At 54.4% G+C, this 26,518-nt stretch overlaps 9 protein-coding genes across 9 annotated transcripts; 5 read left to right on the top strand and 4 right to left on the bottom strand.

Moving 5' to 3' along the window:
• Positions 1-579: 579 nt before the first annotated feature.
• On the bottom strand, positions 580-3,087 carry G647_01742 (uncharacterized protein; the record flags this gene model as incomplete). The annotated part of the gene is made up of 1 exon (XM_008725141.1): positions 580-3,087. One exon carries the CDS (start codon positions 3,085-3,087, stop codon positions 580-582), a length of 2,508 nt encoding a protein of 835 aa, XP_008723363.1.
• A 1,646-nt stretch (positions 3,088-4,733) lies between these two features.
• On the top strand, positions 4,734-6,574 carry G647_01741 (uncharacterized protein; the record flags this gene model as incomplete). The annotated part of the gene is made up of 4 exons (XM_008725140.1): positions 4,734-4,959; positions 5,014-5,193; positions 5,264-6,349; positions 6,417-6,574. 4 exons carry the CDS (start codon positions 4,734-4,736, stop codon positions 6,572-6,574), a joined length of 1,650 nt encoding a protein of 549 aa, XP_008723362.1.
• A 657-nt stretch (positions 6,575-7,231) lies between these two features.
• Positions 7,232-7,890, bottom strand: G647_01740 (uncharacterized protein; the record flags this gene model as incomplete). The annotated part of the gene is made up of 2 exons (XM_008725139.1): positions 7,232-7,759; positions 7,816-7,890. The coding sequence occupies 2 exons, from the start codon at positions 7,888-7,890 to the stop codon at positions 7,232-7,234; spliced, it is 603 nt and encodes a 200-aa protein (XP_008723361.1).
• Positions 7,891-10,683: 2,793 nt separating this feature from the next.
• G647_01739 (uncharacterized protein) lies at positions 10,684-11,526 on the top strand (the record flags this gene model as incomplete). The annotated part of the gene is made up of 1 exon (XM_008725138.1): positions 10,684-11,526. One exon carries the CDS (start codon positions 10,684-10,686, stop codon positions 11,524-11,526), a length of 843 nt encoding a protein of 280 aa, XP_008723360.1.
• An 893-nt stretch (positions 11,527-12,419) lies between these two features.
• G647_01738 (uncharacterized protein) lies at positions 12,420-13,764 on the top strand (the record flags this gene model as incomplete). The annotated part of the gene is made up of 5 exons (XM_008725137.1): positions 12,420-12,558; positions 12,615-12,625; positions 12,691-12,923; positions 12,980-13,594; positions 13,650-13,764. The coding sequence occupies 5 exons, from the start codon at positions 12,420-12,422 to the stop codon at positions 13,762-13,764; spliced, it is 1,113 nt and encodes a 370-aa protein (XP_008723359.1).
• Positions 13,765-14,031: 267 nt separating this feature from the next.
• G647_01737 (uncharacterized protein) lies at positions 14,032-18,000 on the top strand (the record flags this gene model as incomplete). Its single annotated transcript, XM_008725136.1, has 1 exon — positions 14,032-18,000. The coding sequence occupies one exon, from the start codon at positions 14,032-14,034 to the stop codon at positions 17,998-18,000; it is 3,969 nt and encodes a 1,322-aa protein (XP_008723358.1).
• A 680-nt stretch (positions 18,001-18,680) lies between these two features.
• G647_01736 (uncharacterized protein) lies at positions 18,681-21,749 on the bottom strand (the record flags this gene model as incomplete). The annotated part of the gene is made up of 5 exons (XM_008725135.1): positions 18,681-20,640; positions 20,691-21,007; positions 21,056-21,232; positions 21,296-21,568; positions 21,618-21,749. The coding sequence occupies 5 exons, from the start codon at positions 21,747-21,749 to the stop codon at positions 18,681-18,683; spliced, it is 2,859 nt and encodes a 952-aa protein (XP_008723357.1).
• Positions 21,750-22,143: 394 nt separating this feature from the next.
• On the bottom strand, positions 22,144-22,630 carry G647_01735 (uncharacterized protein; the record flags this gene model as incomplete). The annotated part of the gene is made up of 4 exons (XM_008725134.1): positions 22,144-22,185; positions 22,238-22,265; positions 22,373-22,480; positions 22,545-22,630. 4 exons carry the CDS (start codon positions 22,628-22,630, stop codon positions 22,144-22,146), a joined length of 264 nt encoding a protein of 87 aa, XP_008723356.1.
• Positions 22,631-24,545: 1,915 nt separating this feature from the next.
• G647_01734 (uncharacterized protein) lies at positions 24,546-25,797 on the top strand (the record flags this gene model as incomplete). Its single annotated transcript, XM_008725133.1, has 3 exons — positions 24,546-24,895; positions 24,946-25,318; positions 25,366-25,797. 3 exons carry the CDS (start codon positions 24,546-24,548, stop codon positions 25,795-25,797), a joined length of 1,155 nt encoding a protein of 384 aa, XP_008723355.1.
• Between the last annotated feature and the right edge of the window lie 721 nt (positions 25,798-26,518).

The following is a 26,518-nucleotide window of genomic DNA, read 5'->3' as shown; positions in this document are numbered from 1 at the left end:
GGATTCCAAGCCATAGGCCTGCCTTGACTCGAGAGTCGACCTCGCTCTGGTGCAGTACGAAATACGATGTGCGACTTCGGCATGCAAAACACGACTGCATCCTTGTTGCAACAGAATGCAACAGGGGTTAACCCTTCAGACAACGGCAAAGGCAAGATCTGAGATGCATTGATCTCACTGGTACGGAGTACTCGGTAGTCTTGCAACAGCAAGGATGCCTGTCCGACATCTCGGCAGCGTCGAGGTACCCAGGTAGGAGAAACGACTGGGTATTCTGTTCAAAGTAGACGGTCTGACAGAAGCTCGGGTGACTCCGAGTCACCGATAATTACGGGTAGGCTACCAGCCAAGTCCACTGACTGTGTACGGAGTACAACGAGCAGGCAGCTGAATGGTCTTGGGGGTATACACATTCACAGTCCATTCCGCCATACTCCGTACGGCCACTATTCATCGTCCGTGAACAGTGTCTTGTACCGCATATATTTCTTGTCAGACTATTGCCACATTGATCGCTGTCTATGTCGCAGCCGAGTCGCCGGCTCCCACTTGAAACAAGGTACGCGTATAACTTCCTCCTCAGTCCATTGTTACTAATGGCGTGACCCTATCTCCCACTTTTACGCTGGCTCGTTGCGAACATGGGGGATCACGTGTCGCGTCCAAGTCATCGCCGGACCTCAAGCACATGTGCATGCCAAACCAGACTCGCCCTTCCCTTCGCCTCGTCTTGGCTAGCGTGGTGAAAGGTTCTTGTCGCCGCTGTGCACTCTTCTGGTCCACGCAGACCATCTGGCATCGCTGACATGGCCCTAAGACGTCAAAGACATTGTTCGGATCTTCTCCTATCTGAAGACCTTCCCAATCATCTTCGACGTACGGGCTTTCCATTTGACCTGCTCGCAGCTCTTGAGCGATGACAATATTGCCGCGGAAGGAGTCGGCCGTGACGGCTTTGCCACCGCCACTACTCGATTGTTTGATTTGCTCGTTGAGTCGATTGACACTGGAGCGTGATACAAGGAGAATCGGGCTTTCGTTCGACAGGGCAATGGATCTGCCTATTTCGGTCGCTTGTTTCCCTGCGTGCTGACCAGGCACCCGCACTTTCGCTCGCCTCACCGGGCCCCCTTTTGGAAACCTTGCAAGTGTACATGGAACGTCCAGTGCTTTGGTGAAAAAAGCACTCACATCAGCCGACGTGTAGACTTGCACATCGACCTCCTCACCGCAGACATTTGCTGGTTTGTTGATCGATGCTTCACATGGCTTGACAAGCCCCGTGCGCGTGGGGGCCGAGTCGAGGCTGATTTCGAGCTGTTTTCGGTTTCCTGTATCACCTTGCGCGAAGAAGACTCTCAGAAGTCGCTTGGGCAGATCGATCTCGGGACGAATAAGCGCCATCCGAGGAAAACGCTTCTGACTCAGCGCGACATCCGTCCCCTCGTGGACGAGACACCACTCTCGGTCCCATGCGAGTCCCTTGCCACCGACTTCCCAGGCCACATCACGGGGTATTTTGTAGGCTGCGCAACTTTTGATGGGGAAGACCGAGAGACTCTCAATCACGAAGCCTTCCGAGTTCGGATGGATGGAGTAATGCGCTGTTGCCGGCTGCAGCGTCTGCGACGGTCCGTTGAGATCGATATAGAATTCTCTGATGAAGTCAAGGAATGTGGCGACGTCTTTCATACTGCTCATTGCCCCGAAACTCAACCGGATGGCACCTGTGGGTTTGCCATTGATGATGTCGTTCTCACCTCCACAACGTTGTCCGGCATCGTAATTCTGACGCAGCTCCTCGCTCGAGAGGCCAAGATGGGATCCAATTCCTCCAGGGTTGCACAAACCGCCTGTCCTAAACTGGATATTCTTCACTACACCCAGTTTCTCGACTTCCGAGATAGAGATGTAGTTGCCTCGACTATCTTTGAGGTTAAAAGCGACGACTGGCCCCTGCGACGAGCTTTCCGCGGTCAGTTCGGTGTAGATGGTGCAGACCTGGGTCCCGTTTGCATGTCTCAGCTCGCGTAAAAGCTCCCTCAGCATCGATGCCAAGTGATTGGCGTGTCGAGAGATATTTGCCATACTTCCATATAACTTCTTATGAACATCCAACGCGGACTGCAAAGCAATAATGCTGTGAAAGGCCACGGTTCCATCCTCAAGAGCACTGTGCAGCGAAGATTTCTTTGCATGCCAGATGTCTTTACCGAATGTTGCGACAGAATCAACCGTTCCACCACCGAAGTATTTGCGTCGTTGGAGAATATCTCCTGATGATTTGTGGACGATTAAGGCCCCGAGGTCGGGAAAGCCGAAGATCTTGTAGAAGCTCAGGGCTGTGAAGTCGGGGCATGTCGAGGGTTCAGATAGGTCGAGTGGGCATGTTGAGACGAGCGCTGCGGCGTCAAGGAGCGTGTATACAGCCTGTCCAGAAGTTTCTCGGGCAGACCTTGTTCTCTGAGTCCAGCGTAACGGCAGGCGACGACCGGTCATGTTCGACTGCGCGGGGTATGTGAACAAGGCTGGGCTTTGGTTACCTGTGGAATCGCCACCTCCGAGACCGTCTATCCAGGCTTCGACTTCTCGGTCACTGTTGAAGCAAGTCGTGCCTCGAGTAGCAAGCTCTCTCACACCAACGAGACTCGTATGCGCCTCTGCATGGTAGAAGTAGCTGAACCCACCCTCGTGATCTCGAAATGCATCCCCCACCATCTTGATTGCCGCGGTTGCATTCGCGACAAAGACGACATCGAACTCATCAGGTTCGGCATTGAAGAACCGGAGGACTTGGAGTCGAGCATCGTCGATCCGCCGGGACGAGAGCTGCGAGGATGCCGATGCCGAATGTGGGTTTCCGAACAGACTAGATGTCAGCTCTCTCGAGTAGTTCTCAATGAGTGTCTTGGAGTATACTGTGGTTCCAGCATGGTCGAGGTAAGTCGTATCTTTTAGTTGTTGATATTCTGCAGCACGTATATCATCTACATTGGTGATGTATCCCGTTTTGGGGTCGACGACTGCCATGCATTGCTCTTCCCGGGATGACGAAGCCGTGCCGTCGATGTTTGTCAGGGCGGCCATCGCTGTCTCGCCCGCCGATCGCTCAGAGCTGATGTCGAGGAAAGTGCCGCACCCATTGATCCCTTGAGCGGACAGGAGGGTCGTCAATATAGTCAGAGAAGTGACAGTCACAGGGAGAGCCTTCAATCAAATCAGTATAGACGATGTACGAGTACGAACGGTGATGAGTGCTTGGAAGCGGGGATGAAGTGAGGAAGGCAAAAAGAAGATGTGAGGAAAAGCAAAGGCTTCGGCCATCTCCGATCAGCAGTGGGCGAGACGTGATTGGTGCGGGCGTCTCGCGTTATCTCACAACTGCACTGTCAAGGTTCGGGTGACCGTCATCTTCTTCTGGCAGCAAGTTGTAGGGACGTTGATGGTGTTGGCTGGTACCGGCGAGCCCTCTTCGCGGCCCCGCAACTTCTGAGCGGTAAGTGCCTGTTTCGAGAATTTACAATTTTCTCGTCCTCCTCCGGCTTCTGCGAGTCGTGCGAATTCGGATCCTCTCGATGCTGTCATTCACGACTCTGGTATCCGTTCGCAACACCCGACTCATCATCTGCGCACAGGCACATGGTGACCATGACTCTGCCGACATCTACTCAATGTGCGATGCCGTTCAGCCAGTCACCATCCTCGCCACGACACCTAGTCGGCACGGAGGGAGATATAGATGCCGCGGCAACTGTCGCGAGGCGATCAACTCGATGTTAAAGCGCCAGACCTCCTGCGGAGTTGGGTGACGCTGGACCTGGCGGGATCCCGTTGTAATGAGAGCAACAACCACAACGACGAGGCTGGGCTAGTCTGCTGTCTTCCGATGAGGCTGGGCTTTGCCGTATCCATAGCGTTACTAAACACTCAGTTCATGTCCAGTCTTCCGCTCTCCGACGACTGATTCTCAGGTTTCAGAGGTCCTCTCTCAGCCTCACCGGGACTCCGCGAGCTTTTGAACAGCTCTGGTCGAGAGACAACCTCACGCCGCCAACTCTACTGATCACAATTTACGGCATCCTGAGAACCTCTTCTGCCGACGCTATCCCATTCCAGCACGGAGTTTAAGCAAGCGTACCTTGGCATGACATTTATCCTGCTTGGCTGGAGCTTTGAGGCTAAATCACCCATTACTTCCCTCGCGCTCGCTGTCTTTGACAGGAAAGTTCTAGCCATCTATTTACCGAAATGGCAGCTGGCTCCTGGTTGGCTTCAAACCACAAGGCCGGTAAATCAGTCAGTCATCATTCGACCAACAAACACAGGCTATGGTCAAAATCCCTTCGGCTGACAGTCGACCTTCTCCCGGAGGCCCTTAACGAGGCTGTCGCTTGTCAGTGTAACCCAATTCATTGGACGTGGTCCACGATCGACGCCCGCGTCTCTGACGCCTCCGCAAACGACCCCAGATTCTCCCTCTCCGCCGGACAAGCTCCACCCAGGTCTCCCACCGTGACGGGCAAATCCATGATTCTTCCAATGCCATGCCGCGGGTGATATGTCAATTCTCGACAAACGAGGACGGATTCGCCTCCACCACGTTGTTTTGGCGGCTGTTCTTCGGCACCCTCTATCACACAATGCCCATAAGAACCAGCATGCCCCCGATCCTTTGCTGAGAGAAGTCCTCTGTTCTTACGAACGACAGCATTCAGACGCGCCACTTCGACAAAATGGCTACCACTACGAAGCTGTTCAAGAAAGCCACCCATGAGATCGGCGCCTCCGACCCCATTCTCACTCGAATTGCCGCGGAGGATAAAGTGCCATGGTATCAGAAACCCAACCTCCGATACCTATATCTCATGCTCTTTCCGACTTGCATGGGTATTGAGTTGACCTCTGGATTTGATTCGCAATTGATCAACGCCCTCCAGATTGTGCCATCATGGGTCGAATGTGTGTAACTCGCAAAGGAGCGTGTAACGAACGAGCTGCTAATTTGCAATCTAGACTTCGGCGACCCGCAAGGCTCACTCAAAGGCATCATCGCCGCAGCATATTCACTTGGCGCCATCCTGTCGTTGCCCTTCATCCCCATCGTCAATGATCTGCTTGGGCGAAGAGGCTCCATCTTTGGGGGGTCCTGTATCATGATCGTTGGAGCTCTTGTTCAAGGCTTCTCCCGCAATGGTGCGTATTTTCGAAACCATCCTAGCTTCCCGCAATGAAGCCAGCTCGCTGATCCACGTCTTGAATCCAGTTGGCATGTATATCGCCGCACGGATCATCTTAGGCTTCGGCATCCCGACGTGCATCGTCTCCGGCTCTGCCTTGATCGGCGAACTGGGCTACCCCAAGGAACGCCCCGTGCTGACCTCACTCTTTAATGTCTCCTACTTCATCGGCCAAATTTCCGCTGCGGGCATCACTTTCGGCACGAACAGCATTGCCAGCAACTGGGGGTGGCGGATCCCGTCGCTCCTCCAGATGGCGCCCTCGCTCTTGCAGATCGTGTTCGTTTACTTCATCCCCGAGAGTCCGCGCTGGCTTGTCACCAAAGATCGCAGCGAAGAAGCCTACGACATCCTGGTGAAGTACCACGCCGAGGGCGACCGGGAGTCGGAGTTTGTGCGCGCCGAAATGGCCCAGATGCAAACCACCATCCGGCTCGAGCTGGAGGCGTCGAAGAAGTCCTGGCTCTCCGTCTTCTCCACGGCGGGCATGCGCCGCCGCGTCTTCCTCTCCTCCTTCCTCGGCCTCTTCACCCAATGGTCCGGCAACACCCTCATCTCGTACTACCTGGGCGACCTGCTCGCCATGATCGGCCACACCGAGAGCATCTTCAAGCAGAAGATCAACCTGGGCAATTCGTGCTGGTCGCTCGTGTGCGCCTTCACCGCCGCCATGCTGGTCACGCGCTTCAAGCGCCGCACCATGTATCTCGCGTGCACGTGCTCGCTGCTCGTCGTCTACATCTGCTGGACCATCACGATGCAGCAGTCTCTCGCGGCCACGGCGGAGAATCGCTCCAACGCCGCCGCCGGGGCCGCCACCATCGCATTCATCTTCCTCTACGCCCCGTGCTACAATATCGGCTACAACGCACTGACGTACACGTACCTGGTGGAGCTTTGGCCTTTCGCCGAGCGGTCGCGCGGCATCGCCATCTTCCAGCTCTTCGGCCGGTGCGCCGGCTTCTTCACCACGTTCGTCAACCCCATCGGCTTGAAGAACATCTCGTGGAAGTGGCTGATCACGTATTGCTGCTGGTTGGCGTTCGAGATCTGCTTCGTGTGGTTCTTCTTCCCGGAGACCGCGGGCCGCACGTTGGAGGAGCTGGCTTTCCGTGAGTTTTCTCACCCCCACTACTGACCTACTGACCGCTGTTCCCTGCTAACTTTGCCACCCTCTAGTGTTCGAGGACAAAGCCCTCGCCGACAAGGCCGTCGTCGCTGTCGAGAAAGTCGTCCACCACGAGGACATTGATCCTGTCGCGATCGACCCCAAGAGCATCGAGGTTGGACACGCCGAGATCGTCGAGCAGGTGCCGGAGAAGGGAAGCAAAGTGTAACTCGACCAGCGGTGGCGTCGTGCCCGCAGCAATGGAAACGAGGACTGTGACATTGTCAAGTCGACAATTCGCGGAAGGAGGAGAGATTACTACACATACCCGGTTCTGGATTCGGAATTCCGTGTGGGCTTTGGATAAGTCCATTGGCCAGCTTGGTGGTGAGGCTAGCGCACTATTTCCTCTGTATCGCTCTGCAGATCATCGTTGAGAGATCGCCACTTGTCGCAGTACGTGAAGAATGCGGACATGCGTGGATCAAATCTTCCCAACAAAGTCCAGTGGCACGACGAGTGAATGTGCTACGAGCAGTACGGATTCTGCATTGTGACAAGAGAGCATCTTCATGGACGAGCAAATTCAGATTCGTGAGATTGTAAATTCTTGATTTGGCAATACTCGATTGATCGAGGTATAGGTCGTGCACGGCGGGTGTGCTATACTGTAGCTCATTTCCAAATGTTCCAACCCCATCTCAGAAGGAGCACCACGCTATCGCAAACACACTGACATAATCCAACTTCAGAGCAAGCCTGAGCTCAATGGTGATGGCACAAGAAAATTCGTTATATTATGTTCCAGGACTCAAGTCATGCCCCCTCTTCCCGAGCCGCTCTCGAACTTGACGAGCGGACCGGTGATGTGTCAACGCCACTTCGTCTAGACGTAGTATCGACGGCGGCTGCTGCTTCTCCGGGATCCAGACCGTGAGTGGCCTCTGCGGCTACTGTGTCTCGACCGTCTGACCTCTTTAGTGACAACAACCCGTTCGTGCCGGTGCAAGAAGATAGCCAGGACAAAGGTGAAGAAGAATAGGATGGTGTTCATTATCCCCAAGGCCCATGATGCCTTAAGCATGGCGCAGTTTTTGTTGAGGTGCAGTGCCCATGATGAACCGCTGTTTCTGCCGTAGTATCCGAATGGCCCAAGATCGACATAGATAGACCCGGTGGAGAAATTGGCACAGTCGGCGTCACTGATGCCTCGAAGCTCGTAGACAGCTGCGATGAATGCGCCAACGAAACAGAGGTCGATGAAGGAGACGAAGAGGGCGGAGCGGCGCGTCGAACCGAGGCGGACAAGGGTTACAATGGCCCATGCGCAGGCGAGGATGGAGACAATAAAGAGCACGAGGATGAAGGACGGCGTGAGCTGGTTGTTGTCATTGAAGCCGTCGACGAACCATGCCTGTATCGCAAGTGAGTTGAAGTTCAGCATCAACTGAGGCACAGTAGACAACGTACGAGCATGCCAATGATGGGAATCAACGTCACGATCTCCACGATCCTCCAAAAGGAGAAAAGGAGGCCTCCGAGCATCTTGAGATACTCTGAGATGACCTGTGCCGGGGAGAGCTGCTACGATGATATCGCTGTACAGCCAGATGGCCACCAGAACCCGATGCCGCACGTGCGGGGTTGCACGAGCACGGTCTCACAGAGATGTGAATGGGCGGAAAGCAGAATTAAGGCCACGGGAAGAAGTTTCCAGCGTCGAAAGGATATAGTCAGTAGATCAACCGGTAAGATGAAGGTGAACGACAACAGCGTCGAGGAGGCTGGGCGACACCTTAAGACTATCGAGTCCCGGCTGTCAAGAAGGACATATGGAGTCAGTGAGAGCTGCATCCCACCGAGAATCGTTGTGGCTGGCAGACGCTAGCGTCCTCGTCAGGCGTCATAGTTTGTCGCTGGGGCGCGCCTGGCCGTCTAATTGGCGCCCCGATCGGGCTGCTGCCGAAGTGGCTCCCGCCGCTGCTGCCGCAAGCCAAAGTCCATCGCTCCTCCCGCTTTTTCTTGCTTCCCACTCACCCACTGCATGCGCGTGTCTCGAATCTGGGAACCGACACATGAACCACCACACTACAGGTCGCTCCTGGGGATCGGCACCTATCACGAACACGTTGCTTCGAAATCGCCTATTCCTGCTGCTGATGCCATGACATAATTGTGCACATGGATCGAGGTCGTGACTATTTCGAAGGTTGGTTTCCTCGACAGCTTCGTGGCGCGAGCGCGGGCTGTGTCCGGGAATTCCCCTTGACATTGGCGCGTGGGCAAGGTTGCTCTGCAGCAGCTTAAACGCAACACCACCACTGATCAAGCTCGTTCGCGACACAGGATAACAGGGATACCACAGAATACTCTTGCTCGGGTTTGCAAGCCTGCACATATCCCTCTGCTAACCGAAGCAAGTGGCTTGTGATAGTGCTTCTTTCATGCGCGTGAGAGGCACAACGCGAAGACTTGGTAATCACTTTGGTTCGAGCCTTCCTTTCACATTCACTAACATGATCTAGGCCTCCATTACCACTGCGTCCAGCCCTCCCACATCACGAGCAGCCCGCTTGGACGTCACAGCACAGCGAACGGATGTAATGCGGAGCTGACAGAACAGATGCCAGGTGCGGACCCAATGTGTAGGCAGTCGGTCGCCTGGATGCACCTGATCCGGCGCACTCGCCTTTTTGGGATGTGCTCTCTTCAAGAGGCGAGCGATAGTTCCGCATCGAAACGGATACATATTTGCCTAGTCGCAGCGGAATGAGAGGGCCGGAACGCAGCGCGAACCCTGGTGGTTCTAGCGAACCAATTGCCAAACATTTTACTTGGTACTGCGGCAAGCCATGTACAGAGATCCAAGTGACCTCAGGGCAGTCGTATAGCTTGAGGTCGCTCAACCGTCGTGCGCTAGGCAGAAAGAAGAGACACCACCATTTCTTTGCTGGAGCGAAGATAGAGGCCGGGACTGTATGGTCACATAGTGGATCATGCAGAAATCCCTAGCTTGCAGCTGGGTTGCGGTACGATCACCTTCAAGCAGTGCGGCACACCATCCGGAGTCAAACGGGTGAGAACTTCGCGGCTGATTTTCCAGATGCAGAAATCTACAGACCATCAGGTACACAAAGGGCCCGCGACTACAACTTTCGAAGGGTACAAATTGCTTAAAGAATGCCGCTGATGCGGGATTCCGGTTGAGGAAGGTGTGAGTCCCTCTGGAATGGGATTCAATGGACTATTGTCTGGATCACGTCTATCAAGATCAACAATCGAGAAACGGAATCACACACCCCTGCTACGTTCGGTTTACGTACCCTTGGCGCAACAGCTGCACCTTGTCCCCTCAATCCTCCGCCTGAGTCTGCCTTGGTGTGGTCATGATGCCCGACATCTCGAAAGGCGGCTTCGTGAATGGTCGCTGAGGCTTTTCAAGCGGCCTTTCGCCTCGGAATCGACGCCCCGGTCGATAAAATTGTCTGCAACCACAACATGACCTCCCTCCCTCGCCGCGCTTGGGGTCTTCAACAACTGCTTTGAGCGAGTACGAGAGCGCTAGTGGCCGCAGCGACCTGCTGGTGCACCGATCAGCATCCAATGGATTTGCAACAGAAGCCGCCGGACAGTGGTCCGTCACGTGATCGCCGTCACCTGCCAACACCCGGCTGCAATGTACAAGGGCACGTCTGACTGGAAGAGCCAAGGCCGCAGAGAACTCGAACACGGCCAGTACGACGATTCTGCTGAAATCAATAGAGCACAAGCGCCGCTATCGCTGTCTCCGAAACGCTCATGCCGCACATCTGACAGTGAGGCCATACAGTCTGTGACGCCATGACTGGAGGAATAGCTGTGTCAATCAAAGCAACAACGCTTCTCCCGCACCCCACTCGCTTCCACCGAACCCCATGTCGAAACCACCAGCTATGGAATGCCTTTGCATGCATATTCAATCGATAAATCTTGGCCAACAACTGGCGGGGGGCACACTAAAGAAGCCTTGCACCTTCACTTTGTGGCTTGGAGTGTGGGAAGTGGACAACTTGAAGGATGGACCGACCGGATACGGGTGCCTGGACCCATTGCGAAGCCTCAGACTGCTGCTGCTCGGTTGTCTACACCTCTCGTTGTCATTCGTGACCGGCCGGAGATGGCAGTGCTCCTACGTTATCTGCAAGTCAATGGGGTGATGGCTACTAGTGACTTCCGGACCCCCCCTCAACCCGGTGGCCTATCTACTTTACGCGGTCCTCTGCTGCCAACATCATGGAGCCGGGCTCCCATCACTATTAAAGAGCCGAGTCTTCAAGTCTTTGGAAGGCATTCCCAACGATGTCTACACCCACTCTCCAGTTCTCAAACCTCTGTTTGCCCGACGATAGCCCTGACCAGAGGATCGAGGGGGACATGCGATTTGACAGGACGACACTGGAGGAGAGAAAGGTTATCGTGAGAGACATCATTGCATCGTTCGAGCCTCGAGACCTCCCTTCAGAGTTGTTTTCGGACGAAACGTTACAAAGGATCACGGCCGAACAGGGTAATCGACGCAGCAGTGAATGGACGATTCACGATGACTTGAAAGCGAGTTTGATGCAATGGTGCTGTCACGACCCAGGTGGATGGACCTTGCTCAGCCGAATGCATGGGCCTGCTATTCGAGCTCTGACATTTGAGCAGAAGGTAGAAAGGCGGTTTGAAGAACAGTTCGAGGCTTACGATGCATTATTTTCCGCTCCTCCTGGACCGGTCAACCAGGTCCGTGTGCAGGTGCTTGAAATATGCGACGGGATCCGGATGATTGTAGACGAGGTCGAGGTCGACATCAACACCAGAACCGGGAGTCAGTACAACGCCGCGAAAATCCTGCTCGATACGTTCAGGAAGGTCTGTGGAAGATCCACCGACGTCCCATTCGTCAGACGCAGCGGACGCCTGGAGGGTACAAGCGCCAGCGCAGGCGCGGAAACAGTCCCGACCCTATACCAGGGACTGATCGGAAACGTTACCACCCCTTTCATACTCGATGCGCTCCAGACGGTTCAAGAGAAATGGCCTAGAAGCCTTGGGACTGAGGAGGCGCAAACATTGATGCGTGGAATCAATGAACTACTGGTTGAGAACGGTGCTCCACGCGGCTACCTCAATCGCTTCCAGGCTTTGATGCGGGAATAATGGGACAGCCGATACTGGATTTCATCGCATGTCACGTGGCAGGCGCGCCCACGATGATCTCTCAAACCTCGTTCGGTCACTATAGGGTTACTGGAGGCATTCAATCAGCGGGGGCTACGGGCGGGCTGGTTGTCGTTTGCTCAGTGCAGCATGTGCAGCGGCGGCCTCGTCTGTCTGATGATCAGTCTCAAGGGTCGGCATTCGTGTCCCCATCATTTGGTTTTTCTGTGGCGTTGATGGTACAGCAGTTGTTGAAGATTGACGTGTGTGTGGTTCGGATCCTTGCTTGTGGTTTATCTATCTATCCAGCTCACACACTTGGTTTGTTCATTTCCTTGGGTGACTTCTGGTATATACCTGCCTCCTAATATCACTCATTGAGCTCGGATACATTTCGGCGTCTGATGCTGCCGCTCATCAGCCACCGACTCAACGGCATCTCATCATCAAAACGCGGGGTAGGTGCTCATGGCGCTTGGCTTCTCCTCATCTAGAATGCTCCAACATGAATCCGAGGTTCTCGTCCTCTGGTTTGCGGAGCTTGTGCTTGCCTTCGTTGGTTGTACCATGTTCAAAGACCTTCACTGACTCGACATGCCCGGAGATGGTAGTCGAGCAGTTGACATCCGATCAATCGTCCTGCGGCTGGGTATTTGCCGCGCCACTGCTCCGTGTGTATCTGCCTGAGGTGGCCCGTATACAGCATACTTCAATGACACGGCCGCAAGTGCTGATCGTTACCCCTCCTCAGCAGACGCGTCCGCTCGAGTCTTTTATCTTGTGCCAGTACCGCGGTTCGCCTCCCTCCTCGTCTGCTGATTCTTTCTGCAAAACACCTGTGTGGTCATTCCCTTCTCATTTCTGTAAGAAATTCGCTTCCGTGTGCTCTCAACATGGCTTCCGTCCAGATTCCTTCTAGGCACAAGGCCTTGGTGTACGATAACCCTGGCAGCATCTCGACAAAGATCGAGGAGGTTGAGACACCTAAGCCTGGGGCTGGAGAGGTGTTGGTGAACTTGACTCACTCGGGAGGTAAGCTGCTACTCCGTCTTCGCCTTTACATCAGGACAAGCACTAACGTACCTCAGTCTGCCACTCGGTAAGTGCTTCATGGAGCTCTCTCGGTAGACGACAGTGGTTCTCACGATGCGGCTCCCCGAACAGGACATGGGCGTTATGTGCAATGCGTGGCAAATGCTTCCTGCGCCCACACAGAAAGGCCAAGTCGGCGGCCACGAAGGCGTCGGTACCGTCGCAGCCCTGGGTAGCGGCGCTGAATCCTCTGGCTTGAAAGTCGGCGATCGCGTCGGCATCAAGTGGCTCGCGTACGTGTGTGGAAATTGCAAGCCGTGTCTGGCGGGAGTCGATGCATCCTGCACCTCGGCGAAGATCTCAGGGTGTGTATCATGGAGCCTGATACTCTCAGACGAAAAAGTTGATCCTGACGTGCTAGATACTATTATCCCGGCACCTTCCAACAATACGCCATTGCCCCCGCAAACTATGCGACTCCCATCCCGGATGGTGTCCCCAGCGACTTGGCGGCTCCCCTGCTCTGCGGTGGTGTCACTGTCTACGTAGCGCTGAAGAAGCTCATCGACGAGGGAGTTCGGCCCGGTGACTGGGTCGTCATTCCCGGCGGCGGCGGTGGGCTGGGTCATCTTGCCCTTCAGATTGGCTCTCGAGGCATGGGGTTCCGCATGATTGGGGTTGACATGGGTGAAAAAGAGAAGCTAGTCAAGGAGTGCGGTGCCGAGGCATTCCTCGATCTCTCTAAATACAGCCGCGACGACGAGGGGACCAAGAAGCTCGTGGAAGACGTCAAGGGCATCACTGGGGGTGGCGCTTCGGGCGTGGTGGTGTGCACTGCCAGCAACGCCGCTTATGCCCAAGGATTGTCCTTCCTTAAATTCCGAGGTGTCCTGGTTTGCGTCGGCGTCCCTGAAGGGCCCTTGGTGCCAATTGCCACGGCCAACCCAGCGACCATGCTTGCCTCGGAGCTGAAGATTGTTGGCAGCGCAGTGGGCAACCGAAAAGAGGCAATTGAGACATTGGATTTTGCAAAAAGGTGAGTTCAATTTTCACGCCGCCTTGCTGACGGACCTGCTTACACTGCCGCATAGGGGTATCGTCAAGACGCGCTTCACCGTGGAACCAATGAGTAAACTGACCGAGACATTTGAAAAGATGGACAAGGGACAATTACAGGGGCGAGTTGTTATTGACCTGAGCGGGTGATTTCGAGACGCGAACGCCTGCTGAATAAGTAGCTTTGTCTCTATCAAAACAAATGAGAATCGGACCCAAAGTGGTCGTACGTGAACAAGTAGAGACCGCGCCCCCAAGGCTCGGCTTCAGCCTTCGCAGCCCCCAAATATAGACAATTGCGCATCTTCAGCTCGTGCATGCGTAGTGTGTCCTGTCCACGCGATTAACCTTGACACAGCAGAAAGGTAACGGGCTTTCCGATGCGCGGGACCTTGGACGTCAGTGTGCGTCGAGGCGATGAATCCATACAACCAGCCGCCGTACGGATACCCCCAGCAAACACCAGGGCCGCCGCAACCACCATGGCAAGCCCCTCCACGACGACATGGATGGGGAGATCCTAGGATCCCAGGACAAGGACTGCAGAGCCCAATCTCTCCTGCCTACCCGAATATTCCTCCCTCCAACGCGTTCGGACCACCTCTCCCACCACCTCCACCCCTCCCCCTTCCTCAATCTCAATCTCAATACCCTCCGCAGCCGCAGTGGGACACGTCGCACTGGGGAGTGAAATACAACCAAGGATTGGCGGCTTCAGGTCAAGGTCAAGAGCAAGAGACGAAGCCTGCGCTACCTCCTCGCCCGACGTCAGCAACAGGCAGGCTCAGTCCGCAGCCTCACCAGCATGACCACTCTCAGCCATACTCGGGATGGAACGACCCTTATCACACAAGCAATGCAGTGCCGCCTCCTCCTCCTCCCCGGCCTCCCGAATACCAAGCTCATATCCAGGCGGCGCATCCTGGTCAGACAAGCACACCTCATCAAGAATACTCCCACCGACCTGCATCCCATCACTACGATCCTGTTCCGCTGCAACAGAATTCGTGGAATGCACAACCGCCACAAACGACAGGGCCGACGTACTATCCTCCGGCACTCCCTCCGCAACACCTGTCTGGAACGATTGATGGCCCATTGGTATCGCCAATAGAGTCAACCAGCGGCTTTTGGGGCGCGCCACATGGGCAACAATCTACAGCCCCAGCACAGAACCATTACAATGCTTCTCCTCAGCAACCACATGACAAACCTGCCGGCACTCAGGTGCTAGGGTTCGGAGGACCCTCGGACTGGGAGCACTACGATCCAAATGCGCCGCCTCCAGACCAGACACCGACGAGCCCCCCTGCGAACCTTCTCTACCAGACACAGGGCCCTATTTCACCTCCACAAACCCATGCCAGTCCGGCTCCTTTACAGCAGACACCGAAGCCAGAACCTGCTCGACCGACTTATCCTGTCGAGATTGGTGCTCCAAGCCCAGTTACGCCTCGAAAGGACACACAGGTTCCACCACCAGTGGCCGGCTACGGTCCGACCCCATCGCAGTCAACTGCGGACGGGAGACCGTCTTCCGCAGGTCAACGTCCCAGTGACATTCCCGCCCGGTCGGACAGCCTCGAGAGCGCAGGTAACATTGACAGCGTCATCCAAGCCTGGAACACTCCGTTGAAGCCACACCCGGTCCCAGACTCTACTCCGCGACCAGAATCGCGTGCATCAGCTCCGGCGGTTCCGAACCCGGAATCAGGACTTTCTTCGACCAATGTAAAATCAGTCGACCCCTACGCCGACCTGGAGCCCGAGTTCAAGGCATCGCTAAAGAGGTACGCCGTCATGCTGAGGAGAGAGGCAGCAGCCAAGACGGACGAGGAGAAGTTTGATATCTTTCAGGGTTTCGTGACCAAAGAGCTCAGGCTCCGAAGCTTGCTTTACGGGGTTGAGCTGAGGAAAGAGGCGGCCAAGGAGGTCAAGAAGGCCGCCAGCCTGGCCGACATCCAGGCTGTGCTGCCAAAGTCAGCCTTGCCTCCCGCTACCGCGAAACCAGACGTTGTCGACCAGCTCAACGATCCTGTTACGAAGACTGTTGACCCAGTTCCAGCGCCTGCTTTGCCTGAACCATCGCCAACCCAGCCGCCAGCCAGCATTCCGCGAGCCCCCACACAGCCGACCGTCATCTCGAAAGAACGCCCGAAACTTGACACCCCCAAACTTGCATCACCCGTCCCGGCCCTCCCGCCGCAGGCTGTAAGAACACCACCCGTCGAGGACCGCCCCCAGTCGAAGGATGACGGCTACGTAATGGTCGTAGCGCCTGGTCGCGAGGAGGCATATAGTCCCGGCGGTCGACCAGTGATGACAAAAGTCAAAGTGGGTGACGATGACGAAGCGTATAGTCCGGGTGGTCGGCCGATCACGACCAGAGCCGCAACGACCTCGCCGGCGCCGCCAGCGATTGGCACCATGGTCCAGGAACATTCACGTCAGACAGCGCAGAGCGCCCTATCGCCTAGCAATGACGCCCCTATGGTTATCGAGGACTACATCACTCCTCAACCGGCCTCACCAAGCGTCAATGCGCCAATGATTGTTGCCGCTGAGCCGCCGGTAGCTCAGGCTTCACCGAGGCCAAACCAAGATAGCCAGAAGCCTGTTGCGCCTATCAAATTCGAACCTCCGCGGCCTGTATATACTCCTTTCCGTTATAGCGCAGGTGTCCAAGAAGAGAAAACGAAGACGTCTTCGTTACGGCCGGCCGACCAGGCATATTCCTCACTCCGTCATTCACAGGCCGGGTCGGGTCGCCTGCTTGCTCAGGATGCCGCGCTGCTGGCTCCAATGAGGCCCTCTTCGAGCAGCGGTAGAAAGGAACACGAGGAGGCGTTCATTGGCTTGATCAGAAAGCAGAGTATGGCTGTAAGACAGATCACGCCTGGCTCTGCGCCACCACCATTACCACGTAGCATAACGCCAGGGGGCATTAACAACAAGGGAACTGCGGCAGCGAAACCCGAGCCGCCACCGTTCATGAGAGTGGGCACCCCGGCGGCACCGGCATTCAAACCACAGCAACCAGCAGACGTTGTCAAAGACGCAGTGGCAGCGTTACGCTCCCTTCTTCCGTCTTTGGATGACCTTCCAACCCCTATCGATTCCAGCGGCTCCAACCCAAAGCTCAGGATTGTCAGGTCCAAAATCGACTCCGTTCAAGACCAGTTCTCGTTCATCCATGAGGCTGTGGTGGAATGGGACCGCACCAATCGCCTGGTCCGCAAAGAACAAGAAGCTGAACGACAACAGCGCCAAGGAGAGTCCGAAGCCCACATCGATGCCTTATTCAACGACAATGAGATTGGTTACGCAGATATCGGTGCGCTCGAAGCCGAATTTAAGCTCTCCGAGGCGGAAAAAAGATATCACGAGGACCAAGCCGAGTTGGAAAGCTTCACAAGCCAGGTCTTTGTAGTGGTCACGGAGAGACTGCAGAAGGAGATCGCCGAGCTGATGAGCGCCTACACCATGGCTATTGATGTCTTGGACCTCGAGAGCGTGGCCGTGAGTAACTGCTTCAAAGCTCCGAACGGCGACAAGAAGCCGATACGAATGACGGAAATCATGTCCTGCGTGTTGACACTTTTCAACAAGATCGAAATCAGGCACCAAAAGCTCGCCGAAGCACACTTGGAAAGGGAGCGGAGAAGGAAACATCTCGAACTGACCATCCTCTACACGAACGGAAACGTCCAAGGCGTGAAACAACTTGAAAAAGAATTTGTCGTGGCCGAGAAGATGGCCGTCCTGCACGAAGCCCGCGGCAAGGACGATCGCGCCAACAAGCTGATGGACAGCTTCGACCGGGCCACGGTGCGCGGCCTAGGCGACAATCAAGTCTTTACCGACGAAGTCCTCTCCAAGCTCCAAGAGCTGAAGAAAGCGGTCGACGCACTCCTGAGCTCCTCTGACGAGAGAGACATCCTCTACGGGGCCAACGGCGCCACGGATACCCTCTCGCTCGCGCACTCGACGCTCGACTCCATCACCAACGACTCGCGTCGTCTCCTCGGCCTCTCCAACGAAGGCGACATCCTCCTCAACGAGGCCGACTACAACGTCTCGGTCGCCGAGGCCCGAGTCGCCAACGCCGATTCCTCGGTGTACACCAAGCTCCAGGAAGAAAAGGCAAAGGAAGACAGCAAGCTGATCGAGGAGATGAACGCGAGGACCGCATCCGTGACCAAGGGGCCGGAAGAAGCGATCAGGCTCGTCAGGGACATACAGGCGACCGTGGTGGGCGGAGGCGAGGGCCATGAAGAACGCATCAAACGCGCGCTAGAGGCCGCCAAGGCAAGGAACGCGGGTACTGGCGAGGGGGCAGGAGGAGGAGGAGGAGGAGGAGGAGGAGGAGGAGGAGGAGGCGTATGATTTCTCGATGCGACGTGGCATGGAAATCTGACCTATCCCGTTATGTTCGGAGTTGTACGGAGTAGTTTGTGGACATGTACAGAGGACGGAGTATAGGGGTGGTATATGTATATATAACTTTTGATGTTGCATGAGACGTGAGCTACCAAAGTTCTCAAGTTAGTAAATTACTGGATTGTGAATTTGTTGCAGGTGAAGAGGCCTGATTCCCGTCAGATGGCCTGACTCAGTACTGGTAGGGATAAGTGGACAAGGAATATAGATGGGAGCGGTCCATTGCCAGTTCATCCTTGTACCGATTTCCCAGGAACTGTACAATCACTTACAGGATCTTCAGGTCACTTGAGTACTTTTTGTGACGGATAGGGGTTCTGGTTCTGGTGCTGGTCCTAGAAAGCAGGTCTGTGTACCTAACGTACTTGCTAAACTCGACGCTCAATACATACGATCAATCAATCAACTAACACACCGTACCTAGGTAGATTATATGTATGGTATGCAGCGTGGATGGAACGGATTTAGAATATCATCTTCTATCAATTCCCGTCCTGGCTGGCTACCTACCTATCTACCTATCACCTCCCACCACTCAACTCTTCAGTGTGAATGTCTGAGCTTCTAGCTTGTTACATGCAAGGATTGAATTCGATCCCCTGCAAAGTGGCATACTTCACTTCACTTCATTTCACAACCCGTACCTTGGTCGTCAAGATCCCATCCAGTGCATCGTCCCAGCTCTCTTTGTATCTCCCGCAGATGGTCTCCATGGTAGCTTCATCGCAAACTTTCTCCATCAGCTGTTCCCACTCCGGTCCCATATTAAGCTCATTCCACATCCAAGTGGAAGCGCCTTTTCCATCTTTGTCCTCCTCGGCAGTGGCGTCGGTGGAAAGATCTGGATTCGCTGGCCGCGCCATGCCGAGATCGACGAGCTTGCCTAGAACGCCGGGCTCGTTGATCTCAGACTTCATCCAGCGCGCGTGAGCGTGGGTTTGGGCTTCAAGCTCGGCGACAAGGCTCTGGAGTTCGGAGATGGATGCCTTGGTCACAGTCCCGAGGAGGGTCTTGGAGGCCTTGCCGCCACCTTTCTGCAACTTCCTCGAGATCCACGTCAGGAAGTAGGAAATGGTTTGCAATTTCTCCAGTTCGGAGAAGCTCGTATGTAAGTCGTTCCACCAGGGGATATACATTCCTGCAATGCTCGATTCGTCCTTGTCGCTGGTCTTCTTATCTTTACGACGGTCGTCTAGGTTGGCTGTTAACGATGACTTGATATGCGCGATAATATCTGGCAAGGACTTTGAGGCGTCGGGGCCGCCAGAGCGAATGACTGTTTGACCTTCGGTGAGAAGAATGATGGCCTGTGCCATATTCATGGCCGCGTCGAATGTCGACAATTCACTGCGGGTCATTTCCTTCTCAAGCTCGGTGGGCACGGATGTGTCTGCAGAAAATCGGTCGTGAATCTGTTTGACGTTCTTGTACGCTGCATTTGCAGGGGTTGTGTGTGAGTCCAGGTCTTGTTTGAGATAGGTGGCAACGTTGTCGTAGAGCACCATGGCGTTGACCCAGCCCTCTTTCGGCTGCTTGCCGCAGTGGCATGATTCCAACATCCGCCGGTCGTCCTCACAATAGATGGGCATGTAGCTGTAATCTCTCTTGTCCACGAGTGCCTTTGAGGGATCCGTGGGTGGTAGGACTGTGGCGTCGTCGAATTCCGACCCCCGCCATCGCGACACTCTACGTTCCTCAATGGCGCAAATTTGCTTGTTCATACTCCGTTCGATGTCGGATCGCATCTCGACGCTGTTGTAGATGTTCGAGTAGCTGTTGAACCGCAAACCTTCACGTATACCTCGGACTAGAGCCGTGTCCGCGTTTTCAAGGACTGTGACACCAGTCTCGGCAGCCAGAAGAGGTTCAAGATCGCCCACCCCGCCATTAAAGGCCGGATGTAAGGTGGACATCCTGGTCAAGATCAGATGACCGACTGTTTCCCATTGCATGTTCTTGATACTGAGTTTGGTGAAGTTTTGCATGGCGAGCGAAAGTAGACCCAAGTGAGCTTGAAGTCGAACAAGGAGGACCGTCAAAATGTAATAGTCCTCAAATTTGGACCGCGCAATCTCCAGTATGCTTGCGGCGACGAGGACCCGCTGGTGTTGGGGATCCTGAATTTGTAGGTGCAGGATGGCCAAGGCTGCAAGAAGAGCTGCTTCAGGGCACGACGGTGGTTCGGAGATGGACAGTCGGTATAGCTTCAACGCCCTGTGTGCCAAAGATAGCAGCTTTGGGTTTCGAGCATGTGGCGGCTCCGAGTCAGCAGTGGGTATCGAGCTATAGACGACCTTCAGCGCGAACAGTTGACCCAAATGCCCTTGCTTTTGTTCGGCAATCCGCAGGAACTCGTCCCAGTGTTGTGTATCGAGTCGTCGCAAGGCGTCCTTCAAGTCGTCAAAGCAGAATGCCTTGTCCGAGTATGCCTCAGAGTACTCCCTGCATGTCTGCAGCAAAGCATCTTGATCGATCTGGTCGCTTCGTTGACTTTGTAACAAGCTCAACTTTGCGATATATGCTGAGCGGACAATTGGCCTAGTTGTGCAGATGGATTCGAGGGTGCCTTCAGACTGTATTTGCAGGCTGTGCCAACGTCAGCACTACCAGTTTCAGGTTCCATCTCGCAAGCTTACTCTTGATCTGTGGAGTGAGATCGTGCCTTGAGCCATAGGGCCCAGATACGGTTGTCTGATTGTGACTCGGATTGCGAAAGCAGCTCCTGGCACACCTTCAGAGCTTCGTCCCAGTTCTCTGACGCTTCTAGAGATTCGAGCACCAAAGACAGGACAAGTTGCGGATCTTTGGCTCCAAGGCGAGATTCGATGCTCAGAGATCCGCCTAGTAGGAGCTTTATGGACTCCTGGACGTGGCCTGTGGAGTTGAAGACTTGTACCAACAGCGCAATCTCCTCAGGGTCCGAGATAGCCTTTGCCGAAGACAAGGATTGCTCCTGCACCCAAGTGAGACCTCAATACTTCTGTCGATACTGCTGACGTACCTCATTTTTGGGTATAGCCTCGGCAGCCTTTGAAATCATGCGATATGCTAGCGTACCAAACAGCATACGTTCGTTCTCGGGTATGTCCTCTCGCTTGTGTATCAGGTGGCACATGAGTATGTTCCAGAACTCATACTGTCGTTCCTTTGGAAATGAGTTTCGTAAACCCATGGTGGCCTGTCGGACGGCCCCATGTCAGCCAATCGCCCTTCTCTTGTGTCGTTGATCATCTCTTCACACCTTTTGAGCACTGCGCCAGTTGTTGTCTGCTATTGCTTGGTTCAGCCATCTCGTGTAGAGATCTTTGGTATCTTTCCCAACGGCAACCGCTCGTTCCCATAGCTTCGGAGTCTCTTCGTGTAGGGAGAGGCTCTTGAGTGTCCTTTGCAGCTGATAGATGGCTTCCGGGTCTGTGACTGGGGGAGTTCGCTTGCAGAGATCAAGAAGCTCCTGTCGTCCTCGGTCATGCTGAGCTTTGTCGGACTGTTGGACAAGCACAGAGGCTTTCACCGCCTAATCTTGTCAGCTTAAGATCGAACCTGCGATGTGCTGTTAGAACTACCAGAAACCGGTCAGACCGTTCTCCCTTCTTCGCCCATTTGTCGCACAGTTGAAGTGCCTGCTTCCAATTTTCACTGGCCACTGCATCTTGGATCGGGCGTATCCTTCGCTCACTCACGCTCAGATCCGACATGTTCGGGGCTCATCAGCCCTTCTTGTCGGGAAGTGGTGAGAGTGAGATGGCAAAAGAGAATGCGGGGAAATTTGTGGACGAGGCTGAAAATGATTTAATTATTGGTGCCATCAAAAGCACGGCGCAGTCCGGGAGTCACGAAATCACGAAGAATCGGTTGCGGCTTTGTACTTGATGGTTTAAAAGGTTGTTGAGCGGACGATAGATAGCCTCAGCTCTGATCGCTCTGTCCTAGTTTTACAAGCCTCGCAGCGCAGAAGCGGCGCTCGTGCCACATCAACCACGACATTGTTGCCACGAACTCCACGCTATGCATCTGTACAGGGTATCATTTGTGCTGTGTACAAACCTGAGTAATCAACTCAGAGGGATTCGGGAGGTTTGGCTCGTTCGTTTAGGAGAACCATGATCCTTTCTCTGCTTTCCGTCTCGCCATCTGATGACATTGTCAGTGTCGGCACGATGCAGTCTCGTTGGAGTTGGCGTACCCATTCTTTCTTGCAATCGCGATAAGCTCTGTATCGCAAGCATAGCGTCAGCCTGCTGCTCGACCCCGTCTGTTATGTTTGACACTTCCACTGCTCCAGTGGGCCAGGTCCGCTGTTCAGGTAGGCCGTACGCACTTGAAGTAGTCCTGACACATGTCCCTGTCCCCGTTGTTCCGGTGCATGCACTTTATACTCTTGTTTGCGAAGTCCTGGCAAGGGTCGTAGTACTCGGAGCTGCGTTTCCTGCAGAGCAAGCTGCTGTTTAGCGTTCTGGTCGTGGACATGGAGGGGGACGGGACGGCCGTACGATTGAAACGCGGCTTTGGACTTCTCCCAAGTGTCAGCCTGCGCATCTGAGCCAGCCATCTGCTGAGATTGCGCTGAAGTAGCCATGTCGTTGCTTGACACACACACACACTTTGGGTTAATGGGTTTGCGTAGCTGCAGGTGCTTCAGATCATGCGAGGCAGGGATTAATGCACTAACTACCTTTTGCCTAGATCCGAATTGAGCTGTTATCGATAAGCCTCCACCCCGTCGTTCCTTGCTGCCCCTCTGTGCGCTCCAGTGACCTCTCCAGACCTCCTCGAGACCTGCGGCAGTCGTAATCAGGTCCTCGTCGGAGGGCGGAGGGTATCACTACATTTGCCCAACGCGCATGCTGCCAGCTCAAGCAGCGAAAATAGGAGTATCTGCAGAGTCGGCTCATTCAGTGCATCGGATCCAATCCCGCGTTCCTCCATCGACGTTGTCCCTTGCGCATGAACTACACTGCAGGCGGTTGACAGAGGCACAATGATAGGGCAAGACATCCCAGGTTGACCATCAGCAAGGACTTGGAGCACGTAGCGCATTCCCTATTTGGTGCTCTGTCTGCTCCTTCGCCTCATCTCGATCATCGAAATGCATTGATATCTGAGCAGTTCTTGATGCGATGATGGCGTGTCGATATCAAGGCTTGCGTCAGAACGAAACCTTCAATGCCCCTAAAGGTCGAAGCCATGGGTGATCCATGACAACGTTCGAACCCAAGGTTTAACTTTTAGAGCAGTAACGACGAAGCATGTAACTGGCGGAAGGTATCTGCTGGGAGCGTTTGTGATATCCGGGACCATACCGTGTTTGGTGAATAGATCCATTCCACACGGGCGGCGGGGTTGTCCATCTCTATAATTGCAAGAGGCGATGATGCACGTCCAGGACCCTTATCGTGTATTGAGCTCTTGCGCGTGTGTGCGTGAATAATGGCAACCTCCTTTAGGAACCTCCATGGGTCACACCGACACGGACCTCACCAACTGGGGCCTTTGCAGCGGTTGCGGTACCCAATCTTGACACCTAACCGCCCCGGCCAACTTGAGCAGTGCTGGTGATAGACGATGCCAACGTGCCAACATGCCAACATGCCAACATGCCAACGTGATCTAAAGATGTCCGCCCTGCGCGCCAGTATAGCGACAAAAGCAGAGAAGAGGGGCATGCACCTCGAATCGGCTGGTCCATATATGCACAAGCACGTGAAAAAGATCGATTCGTCCGTAGCGGAGGGCACACGGCGAACAAGTATGGAGCGGGCAACGGGCAACGAGCGACGAGCGACGGGCAGTGATTTTAAGCCAAACTGAGCAACATTTTCCATCCATGACAAACGCCAGCGTTGTTCGCCTCTTGATTGTCCCCACAAGCGTAGCTCGGGCATCCCCAGCTTTCCTGCAAGTGCAACTCCTCGCTTCACGGAGAGGTCGAGGCGCTCCACAAGTATTGAGCCGTCCAGACCAAGCCTTGTCACCCGCAGGCTGATGATGGGAGTTGCTGATAAGAATGCGCGAAGTCCCGAACGAATTGTGAAGCTGAGGACAGGCTGCTCACCTGCATCACGATGCCCTATTCCCTCGCCTTCCCTTATCCCTATCTTGTGGAGTTACATGCCTGCTCCGATTTCATGAGCTAGCAACTGCGGGTGGGAGCACTTTCCGGTTCAACTGACCGTAATCTGTAGACAGCGCGGTAACATCTGACGTTTCGTGCATTCCTTCGGAGCCTCCTTCTCAAACCACATGACGCCTTACCTAGGGAGGGTTTCGGTTGCTGCCCGAGACTAAGGGGGCTTTGTGATATATGATTGTCTTCCCTTGTGTGTGAATACATCCAGTAGAAGATTGTTTGGTGATATTGTTGTCCTTGACAAAATCATTCTGCGCGATTGCTCTGTTTGCACTCCTTCCATTGCGCATACGGCACGCCACCGCTACCACTTACCTATCATTGTTGTACTTTCGTCCAAGTATATTAGCCGGTACCAGCAGCGATGGCTTCAGCAGACGTTCTTCTCCCCCAACCAGCTGCTTCTTTCGGTTCTGGTAAGAGGAAAAGACCAGCATCCCTCCTGGACGACATGGCTCCCACGACACCAAAAGCCCCAACATTTGAGCCTGCGAAGCATCTCAACTTCCAACCACCCAACAAGATATGGACCATGGAGGAGATTGGGTTTGCAGATAAAGGGGTCTCACCTATCGCCGTCTCAGAACCCTTCCCTCTCTTCACAACGGAAGCCATCAAAGCAATGAGAGCAGAGGTACTCAGCAAGCCTGTGTGGGATAATTGCAAGTATTCCAGCAATCTTGCGAAGTGCCAGCTGAGGGGGTTTGCTCCCGAGTGAGTTTACCTTGTCGAGGCCGCTTGGTCCATACTGACAAGACATTGAGATACGCCCCGTTCGTGTATGACGTCTGGCGCAGTCCTGAAGTGCTCGCTATTGTGTCAAAGATTGCCGGTGTCGAACTTGTGCCGGCCTTGGACCTAGAGATTGCCCACATGAACATTTCCAGCAACACCGAGGAACAGATCGAGACCGTCAAGCAGGCTCTTGCTGAGAAGTCCCATCGAGAAGCAGACGAAGGTGTCTCGGGTTGCCCCTGGGAAGACGACGAGGATGCCCAGCCTATTGTCGACTGGCATACAGACAGTTACCCATTTGTCTGTGTCACCATGCTCAGTGATTGCACCAACATGATTGGAGGCGAAACAGCTTTGCGGACAGGGACCGGGGACATCATGAAAGTTCGGGGACCAGGCATGGTAAGACCCGCATCCGAGATTTGAAAACCTGTATACTGACAGGCCAGGGCCATGCTGTCATCCTTCAGGGCCGATATATCGAACATCAAGCGGTGCGAGCCCTCGGCACGACTGAGCGTATCTCGATGGTGACATCATTCCGTCCCAAGTCTGCCTTCATCAAAGACGACACTGTCCTCACCACTGTCCGCCCGATATCCGACCTCACCGAGCTCTATTCGCAGTATGCCGAGTATCGCTTCGAGATGTTGGAAGAACGTATCCGAGCACAACTAAGAGAGATCCGAGAGCGCAGGCGCGCCCACCGGTTCGACACGAAGGCCACAAAGGCCTTCATCAGAGAACAAACGACCTTCCTAGAATCCATGTTGAAAGAACTGGTTGATGACGAGATGGTCAAGGCCGGTGTGATGGATGTTGAAGAAAACCTCTTCAGCGAGGAATTGCTCCAAGAGCGTCGCAAGAAGGCGAAATTGTAGCTCGATTGACACAGCAGCCATACGGCCTGGTGGATGAGCCCGACTCAAATTGCTTTCATGCTGTTGGACGCTGTTGAACATTACATATTGACATGACTCGTTTTCGCTGCATCGCGTGCAGGCTCGCTTGGCGCTGAATTTTGGATTTCTTGGGAAAGATCGCTTGTACTGCTGAGACCTTGGTGCAGGCGAATGTCATGAGAGTAGCTGTTGCCGCGGTCGCGCATAGATTGAATATACGGGTTTCTTGCCTTTTACTTCAGTGATCCAGATCGAGATTCATTTGATGATGATTTCAAGCTCTGTTCTCATCATGAGCGGCACCGGCCCATCGAGCAGCTTCGAAGCGAGAAATGGCCACAGTCCTTAAATCCGTGTCCGTCCTCTGGTGAAGGTAGAATTAGGTTGGCCACGCTTGGCTGCGTCGTGTTGACTTCAGACTTTAGCAACGCGAAGTTCGGGTTCTTACACCTCAGATTTTGTCTTCCTCGGCTCACCTTCTACTTCTTGACAAATTACAGCTCTGCAATTCGCGATCAAAGTTCGATTGGAAGACGTTTCACCGCTTCTACTCCGTAGAGCACACAGTGTACCTGAAAAACCCGTTTCGGTGGTCAACCACTCGGTGGGGTCTTGTGCCTATGCGAGTCAACTTCTACCGACGATTGAACACCACTCTGGCTTTTGCTGGCCGGAACCCGTAATACCAGCACGATCAGTT

This window comes from Cladophialophora carrionii (genome assembly GCF_000365165.1).
Source record: "Cladophialophora carrionii CBS 160.54 unplaced genomic scaffold supercont1.1, whole genome shotgun sequence".
Lineage (NCBI taxonomy): Eukaryota > Fungi > Ascomycota > Eurotiomycetes > Chaetothyriales > Herpotrichiellaceae > Cladophialophora > Cladophialophora carrionii.
The sequence above is the reverse complement of the archived record's forward strand: the minus strand, read 5'-3'. Positions and strand labels throughout refer to the sequence as shown.